The following is a 13,383-nucleotide window of genomic DNA, read 5'->3' as shown; positions in this document are numbered from 1 at the left end:
TTGGTTCATTTCCAATGTTAATCTATATGAGGATTGGTGATTCGATTAGATTAATTTGCTGAATTAATCTCATATGAATATAGGTTGATTCTTGTCATATGTTGGTCATATATACTACTGGTCTTGTATGCCGTAGGTATTCGGTTTTAATCTTTTTATGACTGTTTTGACTTTGTAATTGTGATAATCTATGTATGAGATTTATTCGGTTTTATTAACTGTTAATTGATCACTGGTTATATAATTTCCCTAGAATTTTATGACAAGAGTAGTGATCTCAATTGATAACTTAGGCACTTTATTTGGTTTATATTGGCCTATTGAGTTAATAAATGTTTGATTAAATACTGCTGACACATGTATATGAGTAGATAATAAAATTGTGATTGATTAATTGTGTTCATTATATTTTTCAGAATTGTTTATATCAGTATTGTGATTTAATTCCAATATATACTGATTGTGTGTGATTTATCTGCTTCAAAGTGGAGTTAAGTAAGGGATTTGGTCTACCAGGGGAGGGCACTCCTCCCAGTGTGGTTAGTGTAGTTACCACAGGCTCTAGTAGAGCTGTAGGACTAGGGAGGGATCCTAGTTACCTAAGTTTGGATACTTCTATGGGGAGTTCCAGGGTAGACATTGAGAAGTTCGATGGCACGGGGACTTTGGGATTTGGAAGAGGAAGGTTCGAGCCTTAATGGCTCAACAGAAGCTCCTAAGATCAATTGATGACCCGGATGCTTTCTTTGAAAGTATTGATCCAGTCTTGAGGACTGAAGTGATGGAGAATGCAATTGGTTGCATGCTCCGGAACATCACAGATGGGGTCATCAGGTGTCTTGATGATGAAGACAACACCCCTATAAAAGTCCGGAACAAGCTTGAGCGGATATACCGGAAAAAGAATCTAGGTAACAAAATTTATTTGAAGGAGAGGTTGTATGGGTTTAAGATGGACCCTACAACTACCCTTGACAAGAACCTAGATATATTTAAGAAGGCGATTCAAGACTTAGCCAATACGGTGAAAAGACTAAATTGGAAAATCGGGACTTGTCTATTATCCTATTGAATTCATTACATAATGATTACCTTGTTGTGAAGAACTCAATCAAATATGCATGTCAAAACATTTCCCTAGAACAATTGATTGATGCCTTAAAAAATAGGGAGTCTGAACTATTGGCTTCTGGTATGAATAAGGGCAGTGGGGAGAATCTGTTTGTTAAGGGTAAAGGCTCTTACAAACAAAGGAGACCCAAAGGGAAGGGAAAAGTATTTGAAAGTCATGAGAATAACAATAAGAATAATAATGGGAACAACAAGTCTGATGCAAACCTCAAGAGATGCTTCTTTTGTAAGAAAGTAGGACACTTTAAGAAAGATTGTTTTGCATATAAGAGAAAACTGCAAGAAAATGAGACAACTAATAATAATGTGCCTAATTCGGTGAAATAAACATGTTTGAGGTCCTTTGATGACCTAGGTGCTTTCGTGTTAGCATAAACCTTGTTTTAAGACCTGGTTGTTTGGTTTTCCATTGGGTGCACACTTTGGTTTATCCTATTTTGTTCCTTTGTTAAAAGGAGGTGGTCTATTTTTTTTAAGGTGATATGCTTGTGTAAGGAAGTTGTTTATTTTTCATAAATCTGAGACAACATGTTTTATGCCTGTTTTTCTATTGGTTAAGATATACCTTGTTGTGTGAGAATTCTTGACCAATTATGATAGTGATGGCATGTTATGTATTTGTTGTTGTTTTGTACCTCATGGATGCTTTTATTGGCATTGGTATACTTGTCATGTTTTTAATGCTAGAGTGGTAATAGGTGGTGTTGAGACTGTTTATTCAGTTGGTTACACATGAGGATTCTATTTCACTTGGTATAGCATTAGATATATCCCTGGTTTTTTGGAGAGGTATAGTCTCTATGTGTAGCATGAGTGCTAGTTTTTGACACAGTGTTGTCAAGTGTTTGGAGAGGTTGGTCTCCAGGGGGAGATGTTTGTTCTCCGTTCAAGCATTAGTCGGTCTTGACATAGGTGTTGTCAAGAGGGTGTGTCCTCACGAGTTGGGGTTCACATGAGATTCGGGGGATATGGTTTGTCGGCTTGTATGATTTTGATTTGGGAGTAGTTATTGTCGGATTTATTGAGTTGTGCGGTAAGATGACTTGCAAGCTTTATTGATTAGGTTATGTCTTGTTTGCGAGTTATATTTTTATGTGGTCATTGAGTCGGCGGTTGGTCGAGTTGTCAAGTCTTATTGAGTTTACTTTTTTATCTCTGGTTTGGTTTCTACTCTAGATGACCTAGATGTGTCTAGTTGTGACTTGTACCCGTCATATGTAGTGAGTGGGTGAAGAGGTCTTGGTCTGAGTAGTGGTAGTAAGCCAGTGATGGATTGAGGAGTGTTATTGCCTATTTGGGTTTGTTTAGAATATTTTCATCTTGTTGGTTAAATGTAAGGCTATTAGAATGTTTGCTATCCTGAGTTACTCTCTTCATTATTTTAATGGGTAATTGGATACTTGTTGTCTTTCTTTACTTTAGTGTGGAAGAAAGAAAGATTTGCAACTTCTTTAGGCATTTTAACAACTAAGTTTGGAAATATGACTTGTTAAATGAATTCTGTTGTGATTTCATTTGAATACCCTTGGCATTGATATATAAGACTTGATGGTTGAGTTTTTTGCATTGTATTTGCATTTTAGGTTGACAGTTGCCTCTAGTTTCTCATTTCATTTTCTATGTCTTATATCTGCATCTATGTGATTTACATATTGATTGCATGATTGTATTCCTTGGGGAAGGTTTTAAAATCAGAATTTTGAAATGAAAATACATGGATTTGTTAGGAATTTCCTAAGTTTTGGAATCTACTGATTGAGGGGGAGAGATTTATGCTTACTTGTTATGTTTTATATATTTGAATTGTTTAAATCTCTTTTCTCTAGTTGGTTAAGTTCTCTTATGTATCATATGATATGTTTTAGACTTGACTTGGCTTATATTGTAAGCATTTGTAGATTTATGGCTGTATTGGCATTGACAATTATGTCAGGATCCATGTTGTTCATCTCGTTGATGTTGTGAGGTTACGTTAATCTAGGTTGGTTTTGGATATCACCATGGATTTCTTGAAATTTATACAAGTCTCTTGTTTAAAGTCTTACTTGTTTTAATTCATATATTTATTATGCTTGTGTTGGCATGAGTAAGTCTATGTGGTGGGTTATTATCTTTTGTGGAGATTGTATACTTGTTTTTCCATTTATCTATGGTGTGGTGATGGTATGTTTGTGTTTGTTTATTAAGTTTGCATATGTTGCAGTTTTAGGGGAGATCGCCCAAATTTTTATAACTCTTATCTGTTTATCTCGGTTTGGGATATATGCCTGGTGTGTGCATGTTTGCTCTTCATTGTTGTATGAGTGAGTTATGAGTTATGAGTTATGTTTAGGGTTTTTTCTCTACCTGGTGCAGTCTGTTGCATGGTATATCTGCATGGAGTCATTAGTGTTGCATGGTTAGTGTGTCTAGGTATTTTGCATATTCTTTATTTGTTTTGTACTATGTTTTTCTTTTGTCTTGTGTGTGCAGGTATACGTGGACGATGACGGTCGCATCCAATTCACTATAGTTAGTTTTTTTGGGGATACAGATTAAGGGGGAGAATGTTGGGGTAATCTGGTAATCTTGTATTATTATTAGTGATTGAACCGAACCGGTTTCTTTTGGTTCATGTGGTTCAAGTCTTATTATATTAAGGCTGGGGTTTTGGTTCGCACGAGTTATGCAACTCGTCTTTCCGAACGGGTTCTTGAAGCTTCTTGAGGTTTCGTTCATGGCGTTCGTCTTGATCTTCCGTACCTATGGTTCTAGGTGGTTGTTGATCATGGAAAGATAGGGCTTCTGATCGTATGAGCAAGGCGATCGTTCGATGGTCTTATGAGAACCGAAGACGATGTATACGGGTTATATGTTCCTTGCTGTTCTTCTTCTTTAGTTTGTAATCACCCAAACCTATAGTGGATTGGATTCACACTCGAGTCCCGGAGACGTAGGCTCAAGAGCCGAACTCCGTCATCAAACACCTGTGTCTTCTTCTTCTTCTTGCTTCCAATTTCTTGTTAAATCACGATCGGTTGGCTTGACTAGGTTAGGGTTTATAGGTTGATTAATTCAGTTGATTCAATAGATAATTGATATGAGGTAATCACCTATTGATAACGCGATTTGAGACCTGGGTACATCAATATACATAATAGAACTACTAATTATGAATATCTAAATTAGAATCACATCCTCTACGATTACCACCTCCTAATTCCTATCTTGGATTATGACACGTGGCAATTAATAATCCAACCATTGCAATTAAAACTCAACTAAGAATTGAATCTAATAAATCCCGAAAATAAATGATGAGAACCCGTCATGTCTTCTGCATGTACATCATTTTTGCATATGATCGAGTCAATAAAATAATAAACTTATAATTTAAAGAAAAATCTACGGTTGATTCATTTATTTTGGACTGGAATTATGTGTACCCTCCCTAACATGCCTAAAATTTTGTTTAGGTCACAAGAGAAACTAATACTATTAAACTTAGTTAATTTTCACTGGTTAAATGACCAAAAAGTTCATACATAATAATAAAAGAGATAAAATCACTGATATATCCTAATTTTTCATACCATACACCTCCATCAACCGGCTGGAAATCTCCCATAAAATATATATATATATATATATATATATATATATATATATATATATATATATATATAAATTAACCCAAAATATATATATATATATGATTCAACCTGAAACCCCTTTCATCCGCTCATTGACTTTCTTAAATTTGTTAATAAATCGGTATGTATCCGTTTTTCCTCCTGGTTTTTCCATTTTTTCAAATTGTTACTAATTTATAAATATTTATTGTTGTTAAAAGAATTTCAAAGGGAAATTATCAGCCCCACCCTTGAGACTTGAGTTACCCCTTAAACTAAAGTATCACTTTGTCACGATCCTAGTTTTTACTAGCTTGGTGGGGCCCACATTATGAACATTCAACTGTGACACGTGATAGTTCCTTTCATTATTAACATGTTTATAATCAAAAATGAAATACTAATCTACACATTTTTAAGGACAAAAAAATATATATTTTTTATAAATATTTATTATTAAAAGGAATGTGAGATAAAGACTTGCTGGATATTACCAAATCCTTTAAGAGAGCCATGAATGAAGTCAATGCGGTGTTTTTTTCATTTCATGATTACAGCATGACTCCATGTTGGAAGACTGTCAACATTAAGAAATCGTGGTCGTAGTTGAGATGAAAAAAGCCATTAGAGAGGAAAACATGATTGTTTAGACTAATTCTATGTTAACATTCCATTGATTGAATATAAATTGAATTTATTTTTTTATTTCAATGGAGATATACAATATATATAAAATAATAGAACTACTAATAGCGATCATCGAAGGCCGATATTCGAAGGCCTTAGGTTGGCTTGGAGTTTGGGGTTTTGTCAGATTCAAGTCGAATGTGATTCTAAGGAAGCTGTTGCTCTCCTCAACCCTTGTAGACATGCACAAGGGAGTATTGTTCGCCTCATTGAAGAAATAAAAACTCTTTTAGGGGTTAATGGAAGGGTGAGGTGTGTTCATTTTGGTAGAGAAACAAACAAAGCTGCTGACTGTATATCTAGGGTGCAACTTTTCCCTTGGACCCATGAGCTTTCTTCTCAGATCCTCTAGCTGAGTTAGAAGGCATTCTCATGGTGGATAGATAGTCTTATTTAAGTTAAGTTTTCTGTATGTTCCTTTGGGTTGTTTAGCCACGTCTTTGTACCGGAAAAAAAAAGAATTGCTAATTATATGAACACAAATACAAAAGACTATCTAAACTAGAATCAATGTGATGCTTTACAAAATCAATATTACCGTTATTTTTGTGTTTTTTTAATTTATTTCTTTATGTGAATTAATCCCTATTGAAGTGTTGAATATGAATGTCTTTTTTTTTTTTTGGATTGGGGAGGGGGACCAATATCAGTCCATTTCCTTGTTGATGTATGACATATGTCTCAACATCACATTAAATAGTAAAAATTCATTTACAAGTCACATCAATCAATTCTTTGATGGTCCATTTCTGACATGAAAATAAACTTGATAAATTTTTGGGAAGGGTAGGGGTGAGATTTTAGTTTACTTAAAGAAACATGATTTGACATGACAAAAACGCGAAAACAAAAAATCTACTGAAATTGCCCCCAAAACTTGAATGCAGTGCATTTAATGCACGGATGATCGAAATTTTGATCTCGACTGGTCCATTTCGACAGTGTTGTAAATTGAAATAGAGAGTTGAGATCAGAATGTCCGGACCAAGTCAGTACAGTTTGCTGCGCATTTACAACCGCAGAAACTGAGAGTACAATTATAACTTTACTTTTAGAACTCGTGGACTCAAACCAATCATCTAATTCAAGTTACAACTCAAAGTACGTTAAACTGCTTCTTTTTTTTTTACTTCCTATACTGAGCTTTTCGATCTCTTCGTATTTTTAATTAGAAGCAAAGAGCTGGTCGTTGCTACCAAAAAAAACGAAGCTGTGTCCCGGAATCCAGACGCAAGGATCCTCAAATCTCAGCCCTTGTGAAACTCAGGCAAGTCTTCCCCTTCCTTCCAACCATGGCTGATCAGAGAAATGGGCTTCACATCGTCATGTTCCCATGGTTAGCTTTTGGTCACATGATACCGTTTCTCGAGCTCTCCAAAGGCTTGGCAAGAAGGGGTCATCGCATCTCTTTCATTTCCACACCAAAAAACATTGAAAGGCTTCCCAGGCTCCCTCCGGATCTATCTCCTGCCATTAGTTTTGTTAAGCTCACGTTACCTCAGGTGGTAAACTTGCCGGAGGGAGCTGAAACTACTTCTGATCTTCCATTCGACAAAATACAATATCTTAAGAAGGCGTTCGATGGTTTAGAGGGGTCTTTCGCTTCTTTCCTCGACACCTCACTCTCAGCTCCAGATTTGGTTATCCATGACTTCTCCCATCACTGGCTGAAACCCATAGCAGCTAAACATGGTGTTCCATGTGCCTTCTTCAGTATCTTCAGCGCTTCATTTATTGCTTTCTTTGGCTCTCCATGGTTACGTATGGCCGGCGAACATATCCGAACAAAGCCAGAGGACTTCACTGTTCCTCCTAAATGGATTCCTTCCCCTTCCAATTTAGCATTTCGCCTCCATGAAATTCTAAAAACTCGAGCTTTAAGTGAAAACGATTCTGGAGTATCTGACGTGGACCGGTCCGACGCGACGCTCCTCGGATCCGACTTCGTGATTGTGAGAAGCTGTGAAGAATTCGAAGGTGAATATATACGTGTTCTGCGGGAGATCTACATAGTACCTGTCATTCCGATAGGTCTACTTCCTCCCACAGAGGAAGAAACTTTGGAAAACAGAGACGTTCAGTGGGCCGAAATCAAAACGCGGCTGGACAAGCAAAGAGAAGGAAGTGTTGTGTACATAGCATTTGGGAGTGAAGCACGAGTGAGCATAGAAGAACTACATGAGCTAGCTCTTGGGTTGGAGCTTTCTGGGTTGCCCTTCTTTTGGGCACTGAGAAGGCCAGCAATGTCTCAGGTGGAGACCTTATCAATGTTACCATCAGGTTTTCAGAGCAGAATTGAAGGTCAGGGTTTCATATGTTTAGGTTGGGCACCTCAGAGAAGGATACTGGCGCATCCTTCAGTTGGGGTTTTCTTGACTCACTGCGGTTGGAGTTCGGTAATTGAAGCTCTTGGAATAGGATGTCCTCTTGTGTTGTTACCCCTATCAGTTGATCAACCTTTGGTTGCAAGGTTACTGCTGAGCAAGAATATTGGGGTAGAAATTCCAAGAGATGAAGCAGATGGGTCGCTTACAAGGGACTCAGTGGCAAAGTCACTAAGGCTAGCAGTAGCCGAAACTGAAGGGAAGAAGAAGCACAAGGCCAAAGCCATGGAGATGAAACAAGTGTTTGGAAACAGGGCTCTGCATGAGAGTTACGTAGATGATTTCGATCAGTACCTCAGGAACAATCATGGTGCTGAATGATCAGTACCTTTGCATGTTGGTGTAATTTTCTTCTTTCTTTTCTGGGAACAAATGTTGGTGTAATTGTGTATGATTTTTGAGTATTTCATCAATGATTTATGATCATTACCCAAAAAAAAAAAAAAACAATGATTTATGACATTGTTGAACTGATTACCGAGTGAACCTAATCCATTTTTGTCTGATTCATCAGATCCCAATTGCAGCTCTTCTTTTTCCTCTTCCAATTTTTGTTTCAAAACTTCAACTCTTCAAAGGTAAAACCTGGATTTTGTTACAATAAACGGGATCGTATGCTTCAGTGGCGTGTGGGGAGTTAGAATCCAAGATCCAATTCTATACAGATCGAATTCCCTCCTCTCACATAATACCCGAATATTTTATGGGGTCATCTCTTCTCACGTAACATCCAAATATTCCAAATATTTTATATGTTCCAGTCAAATTATATCGTGTATTTAGTTGAACAAATTTTAAGTGTTATTGGTATAGTAGTGACAATCTTCTATGTAGGATATAGGGAAGTAAGGCCAAAGAAGACTTGAGGTTGAACCTTCATGTTTATAAACCTCCTCCCCCCCCACCCCCCCCTCTTCCTTCTTCCTCCTTTCTTTTTCTTTTCTTTCTTTTGGTATGAAGCTAAAAACTTCATTCATGAACTTGAAAAGAAATACAGACACATCAAAAGAAAGACAGAAAAACAAAAAATAAATGCAAGAAAACACAAAGTTCAATTCAAACCAAGGAATGGAGACCAAATGCCATACATGCAACAGACGAAGTCATCCTGGCTAAGGAATGGGTCAAGCCCAAGCCCTTAGAATAATGGTTGTAACAACCATTACAACAATTAAGCACAAGGAATACGACATACGTATCCTCCATCACAAACGCCCAAAGAGGTGACATGCCACAAAGGCGGACATAGATACACCACAAGGGCGGAAATACACGCTACAAGAGCTAAAAGATAACACATCACAAGGGCGGAAACAATAGCCACGGCGAAAACACACCGACGGCGACCATCAACACGAGACTCTCGCACTAGCAAAGCTTCCAGATCCATGGGAGATACTTCCAGCTCGGTGTAAAACCTTCAGACTTCCTCCTCTTTTCCATTGCTTGGGTAGTTGGGTGTATGGGTTTGACGATGACTAAAAAAAATTTTAAGGTAATTTCATTTGGACTCCTGAGCTTTGGCTCATGTCAATTTCAATCCAAATGACATTTTGCATTTGCATTCGCCTATGATATCCATAAAAATCAATGAAAAAATACGTTGTTATTTTTATAAGATGCCTTTACATATCTCTATCTTTAGATTAAATTTACACTATGGCATCAGTATTATTTCCAACAGCAAAAATAATGTGTAAATATATTTTCTAATATTTACATTTAGAGGTGTAATATTTTATAAATTAATTAAATAGAACTCTAAATCTTTTATTTCGGAAAATAAACTGCCTTACGTATTAGCAAAGATCGAATCAAATTTGACACCGCATCATTGAATGAAGTCACTAAAGAAATACGGATTCTCATTATTATAATCAAATTAACGTTAAGGATTAATGATGTACTTGCTTTAATTAACTTTCATAATATAATTTAGAAAATTCTACATGTGGGTGGGATCCACACATAAAATTTTCTATAATTTAATGTAGTTTTTAGTTGCAACCAAAAGACAAAATCTACAGGGGGAAATCGTCCGTTGTGCACAACAATGCACTACCACAATATGCCACGTGGAATATGCTAAATAAAAGGTTGAGATTAGTTAACTTTAAGTGAAAATGACCTAGTTTTGAGATCCGGTTATGTTATAGCTGCCCATTTCTGAAAAAACCCATTTCAAGGGTTCCTCAACTCTCACTCCCCCTCTGTCGTTTTTCTTTTTTGAAACCCAAACCAACCCCAACCCCTATTCTTCATTTTTTATAAATAATCAACAAGCAAAAACCAAAATATCTCGGAAGAGGAGGTGTGATTTTAGCAACTGAGTTACTGAATATAAAATCTAGGTCTGAAAATTTTGTTGACATACCAAACGGTAAGAGTACTAAAACATAAATTATAAGTAGAAATGAAAATAGGAATTGGGAATTAGGTTCTTTACATTTGATTTCTGTGGACAATGGTGGAGTTGCTTGCATATTTGCAATTCATATAAACAAGCTTCAATTTTAATTAAATATGTTTCGTGGATACAATGGTGGTTTTAATTTTAGGTCTTCAACTTGCAGAAATTTTAGCTTCAACAAAAGCATGAGAAGAAAATGGAATAACCTATTGTTCTTTCTGAGCCACCATTGATGAATGTTTTATTCTCTTAATCTTCATTTGGTCACTCAGTTCTCAAAGCAGAGAAGGAGCGGTGGAAGATGGAGTGTCAAACAAGAGGGAGGTCGTGGGACGATGGGAGTGAGGAGAGGTTGAATTGAATTTGTAAAACTGGGCGAGTATAAGGTAACCAGGTCTCAAACCTAGGTATTTTCACTTAAAATCAATATTTTTATCTCTACCCTTTATTTGATATATTTCACACGTCTATGGTAGTACATTACAGTGTACAACAGATGATTTTTTCCCAAAAACTACTACTCTTACTGACCAAGACATATTACCATAATGATATAATTGTTGCATTTTCTTAGTCCATATAATTATATTTTAATTGTATTAATAATTAAAATAAATTTTTGAATCAATTATTTATATATAAATAAAATTATAATTATAAAAATATAAAGATTTTAAGTTTTCTAAATAGTCTGTGTGGAAAAACCAAAGTAACAAAACAAGCATAGAAAAGTACTTTTGAGAAAGAAATAAACTTTTTCTTTTTTTTAACTGAAAAACAGTAAAATTTTGAGAGGTTCGCAAAGATAGAAATTTTCCAAAATTAAATTCTAAAATCAAAACATATTAATTGAATTAGGTAATGGTCTAAATTTTTTGTGACGTATGATTTACATTTGATATACAAGACACGATTTGGCAATGATATTAAGGTGATTGCAAGGAATTTATTGAAACTTGAAGCAAATATCTTAACCTTACAAACAAAATTCAAATCCATCGTCTCATTAACTTTAGTGGTATTTTGTAGATTACAATCATTTGTAACCTGTCTGGGCTTTCTCTTTCATCTTTTATTATGGAATTGCTTGAGTACTGTGCAATAATTGTTTATTGCACAGTACATGGAGCGAACGGTCAGTGCTGTTGCACTGACAGCAATCGAGCGCATTTAATAAGAAAGCAAAGAGAGATCCGTATCTCTTGTCACTAGAGGCTGTGAACTGTGATACTCTGTTTTCTGGACCCAAATTAGGATCAAATCTCAGCCCCTGCTAAAACTCAGGCAAATTCTTCACCTGCCAGCCATGGCTGATCGGAGAACTGGGCTTCAAATCGTCATGTTCCCCTGGTTAGCTTTTGGGCACTTGGTACCATTTCTCGAGCTCTCCAAGGGCTTGGCAAGAAGGGGTCATCGCATCTCCTTTGTTTCCACACCAAGAAACATTGAAAGGCTTCCCAAGCTCCCCCCCGATCTGTCTCCTCTAATTAATTTTGTGAAGCTCACCTTACCTCAGGTTGCAAACTTGCCGGAGGGAGCTGAAGCTACTTCTGATCTTCCATTCGACAAAATCCAATACCTTAAGAAGGCGTTCGATGGTTTAGAGGGATCTTTCGCTTCCTTCCTTGAGACCTCAGCTCCAGATTTGATAATCCATGATTTCTCCCATCACTGGGTGAAACCACTCGCAACTAAACATGGTATTCCATGCGGCTATTTCAGTATATTCATAGCTTCAACCCTTGCCTTCTTTGGCTCTCCATGGTTACGTATGGCCGGCGAAGATATCCGAACAAAGCCTGAGGACTTCACTATTCCTCCTAAATGGATCCCTTCCCCTTCCAATATAGCATTTCGCCTCCATGAAATTCTAAAAACTCAAACTTTAAGTGGAAACGATTCTGGCGTATCTGACGCGGACCGGTCCAAAACGGCACTCCTCGGATCCAACTTCGTGATTGTGAGAAGCTGTGAAGAATTCGAAGGTGAATCTATACGTGTTCTGCGGGAGATCTACAGAGTACCTGTCATTCCAATAGGTCTACTTCCTCCCACAGAGGAAGAAACTTTGGAAAACAGAGACGTTCAGTGGGCCGAAATCAAAACGTGGCTGGACAAGCAAAGAGAAGGAAGTGTTGTGTACATAGCATTTGGGAGTGAAGCACAAGTGAGCAGAGAAGAATTACATGAGCTAGCTCTTGGGTTGGAGCTTTCTGGGTTGCCCTTCTTTTGGGCACTGAGAAGGCCAGCAATGTCTCAGGTGGAGACCTTATCAATGTTACCATCAGGTTTTCAGAGCAGAATTGAAGGTCAGGGTTTCATATGTTTAGGTTGGGCACCTCAGAGAAGGATACTGGCGCATCTTTCAGTTGGGGTTTTCTTGACTCACTGTGGTTGGAGTTCTGTAATTGAAGCTCTTGGAATAGGATGTCCTCTTGTGTTGTTACCCCTATCAATTGATCAACCTTTGATTGCAAGGTTACTGCTGAGCAAGAATATTGGGGTAGAAATCCCAAGAGATGAAGCAGATGGGTCGTTTACAAGGGATTCAGTGGCAAAGTCACTGACGCTAGTAGTAGCCGACACTGAAAGGAAGAAGCACAAGGCCAAAGCTATGGAGATGAAGCAAGTGTTTGGAAACAGGACTGTGCATGAGCATTATTTGGATGATTTCAGTCAGTACCTCTGGATCAATCATGGTGCTGAATGATCAGTACCTTTGCATGTTGGTGTAATTTTCTTCTTTTTTTGGGGAATAAATGTTGGTGTAAATGTGTATGATTTTTGAGTATTTCATCAATGATTTATGATCATTACCCCAAAAAAATAAAAGCAATGATTTGTTACATTGTTGAACTGATTAGAGGTACCTAATCCACCTTTTTCTGCTTCAGATCCCAATTGCAGCTCTTCTTTTTCTGTTTCCAATTTTTTTAATTTTGTTACACTCAATAGGATCGTGTTTTAGTGGGATTCACATCCTCTGTAATTCCTTTTCCTGCAATTCCTTGTAATTCTCTCTTTAAGATTATGCCACGTAGCATTATGCAATCCAACGATCCCCAATTTTAAACCCATCGTTATATTCCTCTCTCCTCTCTCTCTTCCCCAAATTCAGAAAAACACGGGATTCTCTTCGATTTTTCCTTTCCCGTTGCTC

The 13,383-nt window shown here is 37.0% G+C and overlaps 1 protein-coding gene and 1 pseudogene across 1 annotated transcript; both read left to right on the top strand.

The window, feature by feature from the left end:
• The first annotated feature begins 6,640 nt into the window (after positions 1–6,640).
• Positions 6,641–8,242, top strand: LOC149021046 (putative UDP-rhamnose:rhamnosyltransferase 1 pseudogene; annotated as a pseudogene).
• Positions 8,243–11,364: 3,122 nt separating this feature from the next.
• Positions 11,365–13,135, top strand: LOC149021045 (putative UDP-rhamnose:rhamnosyltransferase 1). Its single transcript, XM_089149313.1, has one exon. It carries the CDS (start codon positions 11,530–11,532, stop codon positions 12,931–12,933), a length of 1,404 nt encoding a protein of 467 aa, XP_089005439.1. The 5' UTR covers positions 11,365–11,529; the 3' UTR covers positions 12,934–13,135.
• Positions 13,136–13,383: the final 248 nt, after the last annotated feature.

Source organism: Hakea prostrata, chromosome 3 (assembly GCF_041222555.1).
Source record: "Hakea prostrata isolate BN-2017 chromosome 3, UWA_Hpros_2, whole genome shotgun sequence".
NCBI lineage: Eukaryota > Viridiplantae > Streptophyta > Magnoliopsida > Proteales > Proteaceae > Hakea > Hakea prostrata.
Note: the sequence above shows the minus strand (reverse complement) of the source record. Positions and strands in the feature narration are given on the sequence as shown.